General features: G+C 45.1%; 1 protein-coding gene across 1 annotated transcript in view; it reads left to right on the forward strand.

Moving 5' to 3' along the window:
• RAB30 (RAB30, member RAS oncogene family) overlaps positions 1-10,983 on the forward strand; it is a 46,397-nt gene extending 35,414 nt beyond the window's left edge. Inside the window, exons 2-5 of the mRNA XM_059818432.1 lie at positions 1,869-1,969; positions 3,548-3,631; positions 8,140-8,323; positions 10,466-10,983. Of these exons, the coding sequence (XP_059674415.1) occupies positions 1,877-1,969; positions 3,548-3,631; positions 8,140-8,323; positions 10,466-10,716 (612 nt within the window). The 5' untranslated portion in view covers positions 1,869-1,876 and the 3' untranslated portion in view covers positions 10,717-10,983. The remainder of the gene's footprint in view (positions 1-1,868; positions 1,970-3,547; positions 3,632-8,139; positions 8,324-10,465) is intronic.
• Positions 10,984-17,733: the final 6,750 nt, after the last annotated feature.

The raw sequence follows: 17,733 nt of genomic DNA on the forward strand, positions 1-17,733 counted from the left end.
GCCACACTGCGTCACTGGCCCAGGTGAAGTGACATGTCTGTGTGACTCAGCCGTGTCCCTGCTAACCATCTGCTGATGTGATGCAGCTCATTAATCACTAATTGGTGTGGTTACCCTTTTTTTTTTAGGCTGCTGCAAAGGCCAGGGATCACATAGACGTGAAGCAGCTGAGTCAGTCTTCCACCTCATTTGCCTTCAGGTCCACCAGGCTCTCGGTGGTGCTTGGAGAGCCGTTTCGGTGTGTCCTGCCAGGCAGACCCAGACTGTATCAGTTTTATCTTGTACTCTCTGGCTGTTTGACTAAAGCCTGTCACAGCTGTATGGTGGGACTGGGGTCTGTAGCTGGGACCTTCTGGTGTGCAGCCACAGCAGGGTGGCGATGAACCCTCCCAAGGAAGGACCTTTGGAGGCAGTGGCAGAGGGCACTCCGCCTTTGGGCTGAGCGCGAGAAGTTTGTTTCACCTGTGCTGCATTTGCTCCCTTTGTCAGCTCTGTAAAAACCCTCTATGCAATCTGGGCCTTTACGGAGGATAGCAATTTCACAATACTTTTTTTTTTCATTTCTACACCTCTCGCCCATCTCCTACACTTCCCATCTTTCATTCTATCTCGTCATCCAGTGCCGAACCTATAGGTACGGGTGGGTTAGGTACTGATGTTTAGGTATCACCTTATCTGGTTTCTTAACTGATGGCTTGTAAATCTGTCTCTACTGAAGTCTCTTGCACCATTGTCCCAGACCAGTCTTGAGGACAGGTCTTTGATGCCATGTATAATACCTGGATCCTCCTTGGACACAGCTGGGTTTGGACACTGCCCTTCTGCTCCCTTGTCTGTGGGTTTTTCTGTCTACCTAAAATCTCCAACTGAATCTCTTCTGCCTGTTGTTACTTTTCTTGAAGGTTACAGACCCCTTCTCTATTCACGGCATCGGCGGCACCTTTGGGTGCATTGGAGATGACGGTGTGGATACTCATCCCCCATGCCTTGCTGAGCCGCAGCGAACTCTACACTTATCTGTTCGGTCTTCCCCATACTTGGAGTGGCCTAAGGAAGCCCTGTAGGTCTTCCCCCAGGCAGGCAACCCTGCCCATCCCCTGTGACATTGCTGAAACGTCGGTCTCTGTATCCTGCCAAGGAGGTTGGACTTGGGGGTGGGGCGGGATGTGTGCTGCGTCCCCTCCAGGCTCCTCTGTTCACTTCCCATTTGAGTTTTATGCCAAGAAAGCTATCCTCACAAAAATAAAGAAAAGCATCTTAGTAGGAGTATTTCTAATAGCATCTGTTCTTTCTTCTTTTTTAAAATCCTCTCTTAATGTACTTCAGGTAAACTGTTACCCCCTGTTACTGCTGCTTTTATTTTTAAATTATTTTAATTTCCCTGTCTGTTGTGCCCCCCTGCTCCGTGTATACCCAGCACCCACCTGGAGGAGCTCACAGGGGGGTTCTGGGTGTTGCCCTAACAGAAATAAATTACATTTTCCTCTCGGACAAGGTGGCAAAGTCCACACTGTCCTTTGGGACTGACACAGTTAAAAGCAAAACAAACATTTGGGGAAATCTAGGAAATGGTGGCTCGAGCTTGCGGAGTGTTGCTCTGAAAGCTGAGAATCAGCATCTCTAATTCATGGGCAGCCAACTGAGACGGTGTGAAAGCAGAAACGTGGCCAAGGTTTCATAGCAGCTGACGTTGGACTAGGTGGATGCCCCAGCTCAGAGCGGGAAGGGCTCTTCTCCCTTATCTGGGGAGTCATGCACATGCCAGGAGACCTTTGTGCTGAGTATTTGGAGGAATAAAGTTCAGCAGGAATAAAAGGGCATTTCCCCACTGCCTTGGTTCATGTAGTGTTGTGCTTTCTCTCTTGCAGCTGCGTAAATGAGTATGGAAGATTATGATTTCCTCTTCAAAATTGTTTTAATTGGCAACGCCGGTGTGGGGAAGACCTGCTTAGTCCGTCGCTTCACTCAGGTGAGGTTGGCTGCCTCTTGGGTGTGGGACGTCAGGGTGGGGACAGCACTGGGATGGGATTGTGGAGCCCATGGCTGTGCATCGAGGGCTCTGCTGGCATCACGACTCTAAAGCATTTTGTTGCCCACGCTCTTGGTGCATGCATCACCTATAGCGAAATACTGGCACAAGCAGCACATCTGTATCTAGTGCTCTACTTGGCCCTGTGGAGGATCTAGCACTGGAGAAAGCTCATCCGTCTCTGAAGATGGAAAGTCCTCTCTGAAAACCACTGGGACAACTCCTCCTGATTTGGAGGTGCTCTGGACCAGTTATAAGGACCAGCACATCTCCTGGTGTGCTCCCATGTGCTTTCTCCTCCCCATCCCTTACTGCACAAAACTCTCCCTGTTATTTGTTACTAGTAGATAATTAAATAATCTGTGCCCTGGGCTGTCAGTCCAGTGTCTTCTGTTAAACACCAGATGTTTTTTTGTGGCAGAATAACAGGGAAAGGACCAGACTTCCGTGATCCAAGTCAAAAGAAGATTTTGCCTGATGCCCTTTATAGTTTTATAAACACAAGTTGTGGAGGTTTTTTGTTGCACTCTCCACTAGGAATTGTCAGCAATTTTCCCCCTCACTGTTAATTTTGGTTTTAAAGCTGTGGTGATGTTAAACGCTCTCTCCAATTGCATGTGGCAGTAAAGCTAGTCAACCCCAAAAGGTTAACCGCAAAGTCTGTGGCCACTTCTGTGGCTGCTTGTGCTTTGGCAGCGCAGCTGCTGTAGGGGATGGATGTGCCCCAAAATCAATATGACTTTGTAGACCTGGACACCAGAAATCAGAAAGCTCAGTTTATTTTTTTTTTTTGTTTGGTGTTGCTCCTTTCCGATGGTGCTGCTATCAAATGCCACCAGCATCATGCCGGTCCTTGCCATTGCTGTGGCACCAGTAGTGGCTGGATCCGTGCTTCGCTCCTGAAATGCCGTGCAGGGATGTGACCCCAGTGCTGGGAGCTGCCAGAAATGCCTTTCCACGCCATGGCACGTGGTGGAGGGGAGAGGGAAGGCATGAGGTTGCAGGAGCAAAGGCATCTCATCCCATGTGGCGCTCCCACCTCTTTCAAGGCATTGGGAAGTAGGATGGAGGGTCCCCACCTACCCTTCTTCTGCCAGCTGCGCAGAAGCATAAGGGCTTCAAGGAACGTGTGGACGTGGCATTGTGGGACATGGTTTAGTGGGCATGGTGGTGTTGGGTTGATGGTTGGACTTGATCTTACAGGTCTTTTCCAACCATAGTGATTCTGTGATTCTCTTTTCCCTGTATGCATCCTCCTTTTCTCCTCCTGTTTTCCCACCTTTCAAGTCAATGACTTGCTACACGACTATAGATGTGTAGGCAGCAAAACCACTGTGGGGTTGAATTATGGTAACCTTTGTACTGGGGAAATGTCATATTTTCCTCTCTAAATGCGATGGAAATAAGTGTCTGGGGAAGAGGACAAAGGAGGAATAGTTTTGGGGATGGAAAAGGGTAAGGATTGGCACCCAGAGAGAGCTACAGAAATTTGCTTAATGAAACTCTGTTTTCTTTCAGGGGCTTTTCCCACCGGGTCAAGGAGCCACGATTGGGGTTGACTTTATGATTAAAACTGTGGAGATAAATGGTGAAAAAGTAAAGGTAGGACCCTGATGGTTTTCAGCATAAACTTGTGTGGCAATACCATAGCTGAGGTTTCTCGCTGCTAGAAGGCACGTGGGGAAGCACAGGGCTATATGACATGGCTCAGACAATGTTGGGTCTAACGATCTTTGCGCCCCTCTCACAATTGCCATCAGGATCATAACAGTGAACCTACTCTAAGGGAGAAAATGGAAAGGGGAGATCTTGGAAAACTCTGTCCTTGCTTAGGAGGCCCTGAGATTGTGCCTGGCTGGGGTTGTGGAAGCACAAAGAAGCGCTTGTGTACAGCCTCCGCTTGTGGCATTTCTGGTAAGCGGGAATCTGTTGCATTCCCACTGGGATGTGCTTGGTGAAGGTCTTCTCCTGTGGGCTCCTGAGATGGCTGGTGGAGGAGAGCAGGCTTCTGGACTTGGGTGGTTCTGCACAGCGAAGGCTCATCTTCCACTTCTGCCGAGTTAGGATTTGGGAGTTGAGATGGTGACAAAACCGATGCTTTGGTCAATGGGTTGAAGTGAGAAGGGCAATGCACGCATTATTAACTCTTTAACCGTCCAAAACAGGGTGGTTGCAACCAAACTGCTGCTGGGAAACTGTCCTTGACCTATGCTAACTCCCAAACTGAGCCTGAGCATCACTTGGCAGAGAGCTACTTTGCCTGGGTCAAAACACACCAGGCACCAGTCTCACGCTTTAATGGGATCCGTGGTTGGGTTCCAGTGCCCAGAGACACTGGCTGGTGCTGCTTTGTCCATTAGTGGAGATTTTGCTAGAGCTACTATGGCCCTGAAGAGGTGAGAGAAGAGTATGGTTATCTGAGTCTCTAATGGCAAGGTGTCTAGGGTCCCTGGGCTGCTCTTGGAATTACTCTGCCTGCATTAAATCCAGGTGTATTAAAGTGAAAAACAGTTTGTTTTTTTTTTTTTAACCCTTGCTGCCTTTGTCAAATCTACTAGTGAGCAAATGGGAGAGCAGCAGCAGTGTGACAGCAGCTGGATGTGACATTGAGACCCATTTTTAAGCTTGTGCTGGGATGCAAACAGGGGACTTGTGCAGATTTTCAGCCCTGGGTTTTTTCACCTATATTTCAGTGCAGAGGTTTTTTTGAGAAGAAAATCAGGTGGTGTATTCCTAAGTTTAGGACAGATTTTAAAAGTCGTGATCATGTCAGCAGGCTGCCACCCCGCTGCGTGAGGAGCTGTACAAACCTATGGCAGGTGATGGTCCTTGACCAGAAGACCTTCCAGCCTAAGCAGGTGAAGGACAAGAGGTGTAAATATCTTCCCCTGATAAAGACTGAGTTAATGTTCAGCACGTTGCTGTGCAAGTGGGACAGAGCAGCAGGCAGGAAAGCAGTGAGGATCACGTGTAGTCCCTGTGGTGTCAGTGCTTAGTGCAGTGGTTGCAACGCTCATTAGCAGGCGTCTGGTGTAGCGGGGTTGGCCAGGACACGGATGCTGCTTGTCCAGGCTCCTCGGACAGCGGAAATGCTTCTTTCTGCCCAAACCAGCACTGGTGGAGCAGCTCAGAGGATCTAAGCTGGTAAATTGCTTAAGTACTGCACTGGAGGTGGAATTAATTTTTCCCTTATATACCTGGCTTAAAGCAGTTGTCTCAAGATTGTCCTGGTCAATGGAGAGAGAAAAGCAATCTCAGAGAAATATTAATCCCATCCACTTCAGACACCTCTCCTTTCCTGACTGCCCCTTTCCAAGCATCTGGTTCCCTGTCAAGTACTGAGGGAACCTCAAGAACGTCGCTTATATCTGGGGTCTGTTTTTTGGACAGGTGAAGTCACTCTAAGGATTTGTTGGCGCTTGACTTGTTGCTCCTGTGGCATAATCCTGTTTTAAGACTAGCTCAGACTGAGGATGCAAACTCCTTAAGAGAAGGTTGGGAGTAGTTGTGCCAACATGGGATAACTCAGGGGTGAGGACGGTGCAGGGAAGCTCTACAAGCTAAATGCAAACTCATCGGCGTGGGAAGCCCATGCTGCCCTGCAAATGCCTGATGTACGCACAAGTGTCCACCCAAGCAACTCTTTTTTTTTTTTTTTTTATTATTATCTTGGGGCTGGCTTGTGTTTCACAGAGCTGTAGCTGGTGAATCTTCACATAGCAAATAATGAGTTGTTAAATCCAAGTCCCCCTCCCGACTCCACCAGTGGAATAAATTGGAGTCACCAGATCTTGGCCACAATGACTGAGCTTGGGAGGAAACTTAGTACGATACATTTAGGCATTTGAATGAGCCTTCTGGAGTCTGAAAGGCAAACTGATTTCCTTCAGGGAGTGATCTTGTAGCCGAAACTTTTTGAGTAAGCAGTGCTAGTGAGAATAAACATTTAATGAGTGGGAAAAGCAGGAATGACTCAGAGCGATAAAAATGACATCTCAGTCAAACAAGGCGCTTCTGTGACTGTTAGCTCCTTTAACAGTGCCCAAGTTGTGACTCCGCTGCTGTGCCAGGCAGCATCTCCTGCACGTCTGCTGGGATCCAGGATGAGAGAGCAGAGCTGCTTACCGAAAACGTTTTCAGACTTGGAAAAAAATAATAGATTTCCGGGGAAAAATACCTTCCAGCTTTCGAAATTGCATTTGAAAGTCAGTGAAGATGGATTTGCTAGCATGAAAGCTGTGTGCATATCAGATATGAGTGGCTACTAAAGCTCACTGACAGATGAGCTGAGACAGCACTGTGCAGTTGAGGGGGCTTTTGATCTGCCTGGCCTTTCCTAAGAAACCCAAAAATATGTTCAACACATGTACTAAGAGCCTACACAAATTTAAGCCAAGTAGATGGCAGTTATCATGCTGGTCAAAGCTAAACGTCCTCAGTGCTGCAGGCAGCGGGCTATGCTATATGGACCTGGGATCTTACTGCACTTGGTGGAAATGTTCATATGCATAAAGCTAAATGTATGTGCAGATGTTGGGAGAGTGGGAAACACCAGCTGGCTCCAAGAAAATAATCTAGGTTTTCTGCAGGCTGAGTCAGGCACTGTCCTTTGGTTCCTCTGAAAAAATGACACAAGTGAAATGGTCGCTGTAAAATATTTTATTAGGCAGAAATAATGAGTGGGCTGAAGTGAGATGTGCATTTTGTGTGCAGGAAGAGTTTCTCAGTGGCTGTAAGGTCAGGGGCTCTTCCCTGCCTTCTGCACGCAGCTTACAGGTAGACACACGGCTGTAGCTGGTAAGGAAACAGCTGAGCAACAACAAAATTATCTGTATTTTTCCATCTGCCAGAGTTTGGAGGCTGGTTTGTTTTAACGGGGACTCATTTATTATCTGAGTTTCACGTGCAAGTAGTTTCACTTATGGCTTTGGATGTCACTTAACTGCAGGTGCCAGGTTCAGCCATGTAAACATAACTATGCCAAGAGATTAAGCACAAAGGTGCCCAGGAGCCACAAATTACTTTCTCTGCAAAAATGTACTTTTTCAAAGTCATACCCCACATCTGAAAGCTGCTACTGGGAGCTCTTATTTCAAACTAACACATTTCTGATGAGTAGCTGGCATAGTTTGACTTTGGCACTGGGCAAGAAGAAGGTTTTCTCTGTTACAGGCTGATGAATATATGGAAAAAATCTCAAATACTTTACCTTTTTCTTCCCAAAGTACACAGGATTCTGGCTGGAAATCAACCTTTCACATATTTAATTCCAGGCAGGGGTGCTTTAAAAAAATAAAAGCTGAAGCAGAGAAGTACTCTTTTATGCTGAAATGGTTTAATTTTGGATGTTTGTTTCTTTGACTGCCTTTTTGAAGAACTGAGGTTTTGATGACCCACCAAAAACTATCAGATGGTCAAATTATAAAAACAATATGAGTTTAGTTTGTATTGGGAAATGTATGTTGTCTTCCTGGACCCAGAAGGTTTGGCAAATACTCATGACCTCTTTGATATAGTTAAGGACATGTCAACCAGTTCTACCAGGCAGGCAGCGAGCAGCTTGGTGAGATGGCTGAAGTTGTAGGGAGGAAATGTGTTAGGGTCCTTGGATCAGCCTTCAGCTGAGCTCCTTGTTCACTCCTGTGGTTTCCACCCATCAGTGCATCATCTCAGGATAACTATAACTTTGGGAGCTAGAGGAAAGGCTTTCTTATTTCTTCTTGGGATGGATGCCACTGTTGGTTGGACTTCAGGGGCAGCAGTGACTTTCCCCCCTCCGGCGCCTGCGTTGTAGTTCCAAGCCAGCAGCTCAGCCCACAGCAGAGGGAGACGCCAGAAGTCACTTGAAAGCCTGCAGACCTGTGGCTTCCAGGGACCGTCGGCCGCAGTGCCAGCTGACTTTGTGCCTTGCATTTCAATCCACAAATGCAGGAATGGAAACAAAAAATGCTGGGGGAGGGGAAGCCAAAAGGGAGAAGCACTAAGTGCTTCCCCAGCATTGGTTTTACCCTGAAGGCTGTTGGTTTTTTTAGGTCAAAACAGTGCTGCGATCAAATAAAGTTAAATAACTTTTTTTCTCCTTTTACCACCCTTCCTTGTTATGCCAAAAGCTGCAGATCTGGGACACGGCAGGACAAGAGCGATTCCGGTCCATCACACAAAGTTACTATCGCAGCGCTAACGCGTTAATCTTGACCTACGACATCACCTGCGAAGAATCCTTCCGGTGTCTCCCCGAGTGGCTGCGAGAAATCGAGCAGTATGCCAGCAATAAGGTCATAACCGTGCTAGTGGGTAAGCGACGATCGTCCCTAGTAGGGTAGTGGTGCGATGAGGGGGCGAGCTGTGCGTGTCAGGGGTTCGGTGGCGGGCGGAGGTGTTAGCAGGAGGAAAACGTGGCATCTGTGCGAACTGGTGGCGCAGGATGCTTGAACTGGTGCAGCAGGTCTTGTTGCCAACCGGTTGTAACTGCAAGTGGGCACAGGGTACAGCCGGTGCCTTAAACCCAGCGCTTGGACCGTTCCGTCTGCAAATAACCCCAAGATGCTGAAAGTGATCAGGACACCACGGCCACTTTTTGAAGTGTGGTCCTGTCTCAGGTCTAAGGCTATTGCATGCAGAGGTGGATACTGCCCACCAGTTGGTCCCATATGGGACTGAAATGTTGATGGTGCAGCTACCAACTGAGCTAAGGACAGAGCAGTTTCCCTTGAGACTCCCAGCTCGGATCTCTACAGATGTATAAGGATCTGCTCAAGCTGGGGTTGCCTGTGGGTTGCTGTACCCCATAGCTGTGGGACAACCAGAGTCTTCTCTCAGGTGGGTCAGGATCTGGGAACCGCATCAGGACGTGACGATGGTGTGGATTGTAGCATTCATAGGTGGGGCAGAGCTGGAAAACTGGATATTTTTGCATGGATTTTGGGGAAAATAAGAATAAATAAATGAATGTTATGTGAATCTGTAGAGCTTCAACTCAAGCTAAAGCAGACCTCAGGCCATCTGTCTGCTACAAGCAAGGTGAAGGTTATTTTGCCTACCCATGCTTTTCCATGCTCTGCTTTCAGCATCTGGTAGTTAGGACTTGGCTTTTAAAGGCCCGAGGATGTATAAAGAACAATGGCAAAATAACTTGGGGAAAGCCTAAAAGTTTCATACTGCAGTGTCATTATCTCCTTTAATAGTTTGTTGTTTAAAAGAAAAATCTAGAGTATTGTAAAATGTGTTTAAGGTGGCTTTAAAAAAAAAAATCTTGAGTTTTACATGCCCCAGTGGTATTGCAAGTGAGCCTTGGGATTTAAGGAGCTTCCATACAAGAAACTCATTACACTCCATGCAAAGGGTATGGCACGTGTACAAAAGGTGGAGAAATAATTAATAAATGACTAACAAATGTATATGTGAATTTCTAGGGAACATTAAGTTAATTATCAGCATCTACAGCACAAAATATAGATGGTAACAGCCATAACACACACTTTGAAGATGGTGACACCCATAAACTGCTTGTGTTGAGTGATAATTTATTTAGAAAGGTAACTTCAGTGTATGCCGCAGGTCCAAGAAACTGCTTTATCAGGAAAGAAAGGTCATCTCAGGTAAGAGGAGGGCAGTGCGATGTGGCTTGCTGGTGGAAGTGCAGTCTTCCCCCCAGTAGTTCTCACAAAATTGTTGGTAGAAGCGAGGCCAGGAGATGTTTCCTTCTGAACCTGCTGAATCCGTGGACACAGCCCCCTGTTAGCGCAGGTCCTGGTCTGTTATTTTCTTTGTAAGATTAATTTATGACAAAAACATCGTGTTTGAAGTGAAGTGGCCAGTAATAGGGTATAATCATATCAGATGCTTGCTTGAGGCATTAATCAACTCTCTGCTAAACCGAGCTCTCCAAAGCAAGGGGCTGGTTTCTCTCCCCACCTTGCTCTGCGAGTGCCCCCCCAAGCCCGTCCCTCTTCAGCCTCAACAGCCAAATCCTTCACGGAAATACTGGAATAGGAAAGCAGCCTTCCATGCCAGGCTTCTTTTAAAGCTTGTAATGACATGAGAAATATCACGTTTAGTGTCTCACATGCTATAATTGACGTTTTAAGTGGTCCTCAGAGCAAGAACAGGAGGATTTTTGATAGATATTAAAATGGAAATCCTTTAATGTCGGTTGATAGCAGCAAACAGATGCACTGGTGCTAAATTAAAGCTAACTGACTTGGATGTTCACAGGGCATATTCCATTAAATAAGCTGATATTAAATGAACTTGGTCACATGTATCAGGGAATCCATTATCTGGAGGGGAGAGCAAGCACTAAGAGTTTCACATCAAAACCACTGTCTGTACATATATATACACAACACCAAACTCTTCTTTATCCCTTATCAACTTCAGTTTCTCTTGTTTTGGAAGTCAAATTAATTCCTTTTCTAAAATCTTTTATCAATGCAGGCAATAAGATTGATTTAGCTGATAAGAGGGAAGTCTCCCAGCAAAGAGCTGCAGAGTTTTCCGAAGCGCAGGACATGTACTATCTGGAAACCTCGGCAAAAGAATCGGATAATGTGGAAAAACTCTTCCTGGACTTGGCCTGCCGGTTGATCAGCGAGGCACGACAGAACACCCTTGTGAACAATGTCTCATCCCCCTTACCAGGAGAGGGGAAAAGTATCAGCTACTTGACTTGCTGTAATTTTAACTAAAGAGCTGGCATGTGATTTCCCCTTCTGCCATGGGCCAAGAGGAATTTTTTTTTTTTTCTGGGATTTATCTCCTTGAAGGGAATTCCTGCCACTTTGACCCATCTGACTTACCCTGAGTCAGGTTGCAGACCTGGAAGCATGGCAGGCTGATGGCTCCAGCTGCATGGCAACGTGGCAGAATGTAACACGGTTCAAATTTCATTTTTCTTGCAGTTTCTGGAGCAGGTTAGGAAAAGGAGAGTTGCACAAGTGCTTCACGTAATGCAGAATGTGATCTATTGCGTTTCCTTCTGTGGGAGACTAGACCAGCCTCTCTTGAAGAAGATATTGAAGAAATCAAAATTTCTCTTACAGAACAATGTGTTTGGTCCTTTTTAAAATTAAAAAAAAAAAAAATAATGAAAAAACTAACAATGAACACTGACCCTGGACTACACTGGCAATCTTCCGCGCTGCCAGCGAGTGAGCTCTTAAGACATGTATATAGCATCTGCCCGCGTGTCTTCATGGAGGACTCTGGTGTTTGAAATAGTGTTATGTCTCTCATCTACAGGCACTTTCATGAACATGGAATTAAAAAAAAAAGTTACATATATCGACATTTTCAAGATTTAAGAAGTCACGGATACAGCTCAGTTACTCCCTTTGGTGCTAGCAGTTCAGCAAATATTCCATAGACCAAATGTAGTCTTACTACATTACTGTCCTCTGAATGTGTAACTTAGACTGGTTAGGAAAAAACACTAATTAGCACTGTTCATTAAAAAAAATTAATAAAAAATCTCGTTACCTCTTTTTCTAGGTCTGAACATAGTGGGAAAGGATTGTGCTGCTTTGATATCCAACATAGGATGAAAAGGCGCTCCAGAAATAATAAAAAAAATAAGAAAATTAACTGTCACTCCTCTAATTAGTGATGTCCTAATGTAAAAAATTAGCCTTGGGAAACGTTATTGGTGGAGTTGGAAAAAGCACACCAGTCATGACCAAAATCTTGTACGTGCACGGATTGTGTATAAGGGTTCAAAGAGAGCACAGTTTGAGGTGGCAGTCTGCAATGTGTCTGGCTTAAAAATAAAGCTTGCAGATACAGCTTGTTGAAAGGCAGGCATACGATTTTGTAGAGGGTTTTTTTTTTTATGCTAAGTGGAAATAGCAATGGGTTGCAAGTGGTATCATTCTGTCTGACCCATCCAGTGCTCACCTTATGGAGCTGCTCTCCAAGACGCTCTTGAAGGTATCTTCTTGGCACCTAATCTCTCTGCTAGAGTAGCTTTCAGGTTCAGGGCTGTAGAGTCCGTTTAATTTACCTGATGCTTTGTACTCCTAATCTCAAACTCCAGTATATGCGTAACTGTTTAGGCAATTTCTTCCTGGAAAGCCCCTGCAGCAGAAGCACTGCGGAGTCTGCGATGTTGTTACACCTCTAGTGCCATATGCGAATAATGCATTGCAAATTCACACGTTGACGTTAAAGTGAAATTGGAAGATAGTGAATGCGCACATGAAAAATGATTTTTAGAAGTTTGAGTTCAGTTTAGGTAATCTGGATAAATCTCTCCTGGCAATTACATGGCTGTGATATGCTGTAATTTAGAGTTAATCAATTTAATATTATTTGGCTTTTACTGCAGATTATAACAGAGCTTTTGTATTGACATAAAAAGCTGCCAGTAAGTACTTCTTGAAAAGAATAACAACTAAAGAAAAGGGCATTTTAAAATGCTTTTTAACATTTTCTTGGAAAGACTTCTTTGGGCTGTGTCATGTTGTGCCTTTGATCTGTAATGGGGAGCTGACTCTGTGTCAGAGAGAGGGGGGATTGGTGTGTCATATCGCCATTTTTAATATTTTCTTGCTATTTTTTAGGTCACTTTCTTCTTTTATGACTAGTGGTAAAACGGAAGATGTAGAAGTTGCGGTACAAGGCTTGTTTGTCATTTAGGTGACACTTAGCAAAGTGCTGCTGTAAGTGTGAGATGCTGGGGGACATGTCATCTGCTGGGCTGGCCTGTACTGGTCCTTTGCAGTCTCTGCTCACGGTGTAACCCAGAGGATTTAGAAATGTGTGGGACTTGGTGGCTTCTGCTGTGCTGGACCGTGTGGTACAGCCTGTGCTGAAGAGCAGTGTCTGTCTTGAGCACTCCCCCAAATGGCCAAATGCAGTCTCATTTGAGCTTGTGAAGGTCACCCAACTCTGAGACAGCTGATTCTGCACAGCTTTTTGGTAGCTCTTTAGAGCAAGGCTCAGGGTGTTACGTGTAAGGTAACACTCAAGTTAAAAATCAATACTACATATATTTAATTTGTAAAAGCTCATCCTCTATATGCTGACAAGTCCAGCATCTGGAATTGATAACAAATAGGGCAGGGCTGTTTGACTGAGTTAATCAAGGAGGAAGGAGACTGCTCACTAAAGTATCTGTGGGTTCCTCAGCCTAAGTTCCAAAAGCATCAAAGCTGGGCATGTACTTTTCAGTCCTGCTGAGTACCACTATAAATGCATTTTAAAGTGCTCCTTGCATCACTTCTGGAGGTTGAACTGTAATGCATCATCATGACTGAACAAGCTGAACTGGTCAAATAGCAGAAACTGCTAACCTTATTTTCTTGGATATTCACTTTGAGGTTTCTAGAGGGCCAAGTCTCGTTTTCCAGTGCTTTCCTGACCTGCAGGTGACTATTTTGGAGACTAGCTGCCTACTAGCAACCTCAAAGCATTGGTTCTTTTTATTGCTAGCACATCTCCTCCATGTAAGGACTCCATCTCCAGAGAGTGATGTGCTTCTGCGGCAGGGTGGAGTGCTATGTTGGGCTGATAGTTACAGTGAAGTATCTGACTTCTCCAGGAACAAATCTGAACTGATTCCTTTCAAGGTTTATTCTGTGTCGATTTAAAAAGTTGAAAGGAAACCATGGCGGTATGTGCAACCTTTTATAAGGTCATAAGCTAAAACTGTAGTTTGAAACTCGTCTCTTTTTCTGCAGTTAACAAACACACTACCTGTTGAAGAAGATTATAGTAACTCCTTTACAGGAGTTATTTTTGTGCATCTCTGAATATCTCTCTAGTGCACACAACCCACCTCTCCTTGTAGCACTGAGGGCTTATTTTCTCTTCTGCAGTCTGGTCCACTGCTGAAGGCTTTCCAACTAGAAAAGGAGCTTTATCAACTGCTAATGACAACTTAGTGCTGTGGCATAGTGATCAAAGTCTTGAAAATCAAAAGGAGATTAAAATAAATACAAATCCCAATTATCTGACAATCATTTCTCCAACTATGGTCAACACCTCCTAGATGAGTGGATTTTTGAGAGAACAGTCGGTAAAAGCTTCATGATGCTTGCTGGGTCGAGCATCCAAAAGCCATGCAGAATTGAGATAAGGGGGCCAAATTTGACTAGGAGTGTTCTCTACTATCAGGAGAGCGAGGCATTGCTTTTAGTGTGGTTGCTAGATTTTGATGTGTTTTCAGGGTGGTATATTCACAGCCATGGAGTAATCTTATTCCTGGGTGAATATTAATTTTTATAGTAGTCCCAGGAAAGACCTTTTCTTGAATTTTTTTTTTTTTAGGACAGTGAGCAGCTCCAAGCAGAAGCTGATGTTTGGTTAACAGATGGTTGCTTTATCTAGCAAATCTGTTTGGAGAGATTAGTAAAAGCATCTCCTGAAAACTGGATGTTCTAAACTCTTTTCCAGCTGAGCCACTAATTCAGTCAGGCTAATCTTGGGTAAACCATCAAATGTCCTGTGTTTCAGATCACTGTGTGTGAAGTACTCACTAGTATTTTGCCTTGGGTATTTATACTGCAAGTTTGCTGGGACAAGCCACGACTCCCTTCTGTTCCTATTTGTGTTCTCCATGAGAGAGCAAGCACAAGGGAAGAAAATGCCCTTTGGGACAAAGAGTTATGATGGAAAAAGTGAAATTATGAACTCTCTAAAGAAGGGGACACTGGGTGCCTCTTCCTACCTCTAACACCAAAGTCCTGATGTGATCCACAGGTAAGGTGTTTGAGCATACAGTCAAATACATGTTTGTGCTGAATGCTAAATGGCTTTGTGATCATTATTTCTGTAATGAAAACGACACATGACAAATTGTCAGCCAAGATACTTTGTTCTTTGCTGTAGAACGCATGAAAGAGCCCTTAAAATCTGTCAGCCTGCTGGTGCTGTTTGTCTTTTTGGAAGTAGCTATATTGGTAACAGTTGGCTCCTGCTAGTCTAGGTTTAGTGGTTAATGGCTATTGAATTCCTTCAGCATCAGTAATAACAGCGGCAGACTGAAGTTGACACAGGAGACAGTGATTTGAAAAGAGCGAAAGTCGAAATTAGTGATGCAGAAGCATGGTGTGTGCAGATACATGGGACAACAGGCTTTCCTGAGCTTTTGCTGACAAGGGATGCAATTAGTTCTAGTCAAACCCAGTGGGTTTTGCCTTGTTCGTTATCCCTAAGGACTGCTGTTTGTTCAGCTGCTTTTCCACTTGTCTTCCCTTTTCAGTATGAAGACCTGTCTATAAATCGGGCTGAGATGTTGAGTTGGCGTAATTTCTGTAGTCAGAGACTGAATTCAGTTGGAAAATAGTTGAAATTCTCTGTCTACTAAAATAGGCTGAGCAAACATGCAGGATACGCTGCCCTTTGGGGACCTGTGGTGCCATTGTGGTCGGATATGGCCGGAGACACTATTACAGAAACCCTCTCCCGGCTGTGGGGCAGACAGAGTGCTGTAGCCCTTTGTGCAAAGGGAAAGATGACTGTGTGGAGCAGGAAATGCAAAGTAGAGGGATGGTTCTACTCAACATTTCCTCAATCCCATCCTCTTCTAAAAAAAAAAAATACACCTATGACTTGGATTTGGATTGTTGTAAGGAATGCTTTGAATTTGAGTCTTAGATTCTTCTGCATTCTGTTGCTTTCAGTATCAAAGTACCCAATATCCTTGTAAGTGTTGCTCCTACCAACAAAGACCTTTTTGAGCTTAGAAAAAGTGTTTCTAGAGGACACTTTGTGAATTCCTAGTGAGCAAGTATGGAAACTCTCTGAAATATTGATGTACATAGGGGCTCATCAGAAAACCCGCTGGAGCCAAAATCCTACTCTAATCAATTCTAGTAGTGAAAGCCCGGTGAAAGATGTTATATCAAAATGTTTTCTTCCTTTGTTTTTTATAAATGTTGCTTATCTGAACAAATTCAGCTCTTGAAGCCAACCTTTCTTTCCTTGTGTCAAGTCTGTCCTCTTGTTGCTGTGGGTAGAAATTGCTCTAGTTACTGTTCACAAACAGCAAAGGATCATCATTTTAAAGGACAGTCTTGTTTTCTTATGGTGATGTGCAATGGGGAGACACTCACTTGATTTCCTTCAAGTGACTAATGCATCCTAAGCAAAGCAGCCTCAACTGGAACCAGTCATGTCTTTGAGATGTGATCATCCACTCGAGCTGTAGTTAAATGTACCATAAAGGTTACAGATCTCACAGCTGCCTCAGTTCAGGATTTATCTTGGCTAGGAAAATAGACAACAGAGTAATCATGCTGACCATGATGCAAGGCTCCCAAAGTAGCCCGCTGCGTTGCTTTGACTTACCTCACTAATCACCACCTCACTAAAATGACCCAAAGCCTCCTTTTGCTGTACTGTACTATATCTAGCTGAGAGAGATTGCTGGCTGTCATCACCCATGGATGCCATCACACCCTTTCCCCTCATGTGAATGAGCTGTAACTTAAACCAGAAGTAAAAACTATGCCATGTGAGTTAAGAGTGGTTTGGTTTGTTTTCCATGTGGGGAGCCACAGATCCAGGAAAAAAAAAGGCTCATCTCTAATGTTTGCCCCTCCAAATACAGTCCACTGGGTAACCCAGATATAGCAGAAATTGAGATGGCAATGAGTGTAATTTAGGCTGTAAATGTTGTCAGTGAAAAATTAGACTGGTTTTAAGAGTATAGCTAGGGTTAACAGCACAGCTCGCCCGTCTGGATAAACAGGAGCTGGCTGTACTGTGCCCAGATGCTGTCTCTGTTTTCGCATCAATAACTAGCTATTAGCACTTCACGGATGTGATCACATTTGTTGAACCAGTTATCCTTTTCCAGCAAGCTCAGAAGATAATTTTAGCTCTGGTTAGCGCTACAATTAAACTCAAGAAGCAGATGCCACCTTTGCATGTGCACCTTTTGCTTTTTCTACTACTGCTTATCTTGGGGCAGTGTTCCCAAGGACACGCATGCTCGTGAGTGCACTGCAGTGGTGGCCCTGCCGAGCATCTTCGGGAGTCCAGCCCTGGTCCACAGGCACCTGGCGTGGCCAAAACCCGTGTCAGTCATGGTTTTAGCTGTGTGTGGTTCCCTGAGGGAGAGGGGATGTTAGAAGTACTCCTACGCTATCAAGGGCTCTGGTGTATCTGGTGTCACATGAGTGCAAACCTTGGAGCTTTTCAAAGCCTCATTCCTCCAGTACCTTTCATCTGTGAATCTGCTCCTTCCCAATACTGCTCATGCCTCAAGCACTGTGGAGGTCTCAGGCTGGAAACAATCCTGGCTGTGTGAACCACTGGATCAGGCTCCTCCTTTAGCTAGAAGGAAGAGCATCTGTGGCTTGTCTTCTGTGCCACCTCGAGCTTCTTACTACGAACATAAACCTAACTAATTTGATAAGCTCATTCTCAGCCAGGGCATCCTGTAAGGAGTGTTTCCCTTCTTATGGGACCAATACACGAGATGCAGATGTTAAGAATCTTCGGGGGTTTGGTGGAAGTGAGTACATCTCCTGTGAGCAGGTGGATGGTGCTCTCCATCCAGGGAGACTTACGGCCATGTGGAGGAGGAGAGTCATTCTGAGCTGTCACTTGGGTGGTGGCGTGAGTATCTCCGAGGGGCTGGGTTGCCTCATTGGCACGAGATTTAGTAGATGCAACGGCCGTGGTGTCCCCAGGAGCCAAGCCTTTACAGAGGGGGAAGCGGAGGAGAGGGGAGTGCTGTTTTGATGTTATAATGGAGTGAG

Source organism: Gavia stellata, chromosome 1, assembly GCF_030936135.1.
Source record: "Gavia stellata isolate bGavSte3 chromosome 1, bGavSte3.hap2, whole genome shotgun sequence".
Taxonomy (NCBI): Eukaryota; Metazoa; Chordata; class Aves; order Gaviiformes; family Gaviidae; genus Gavia; species Gavia stellata.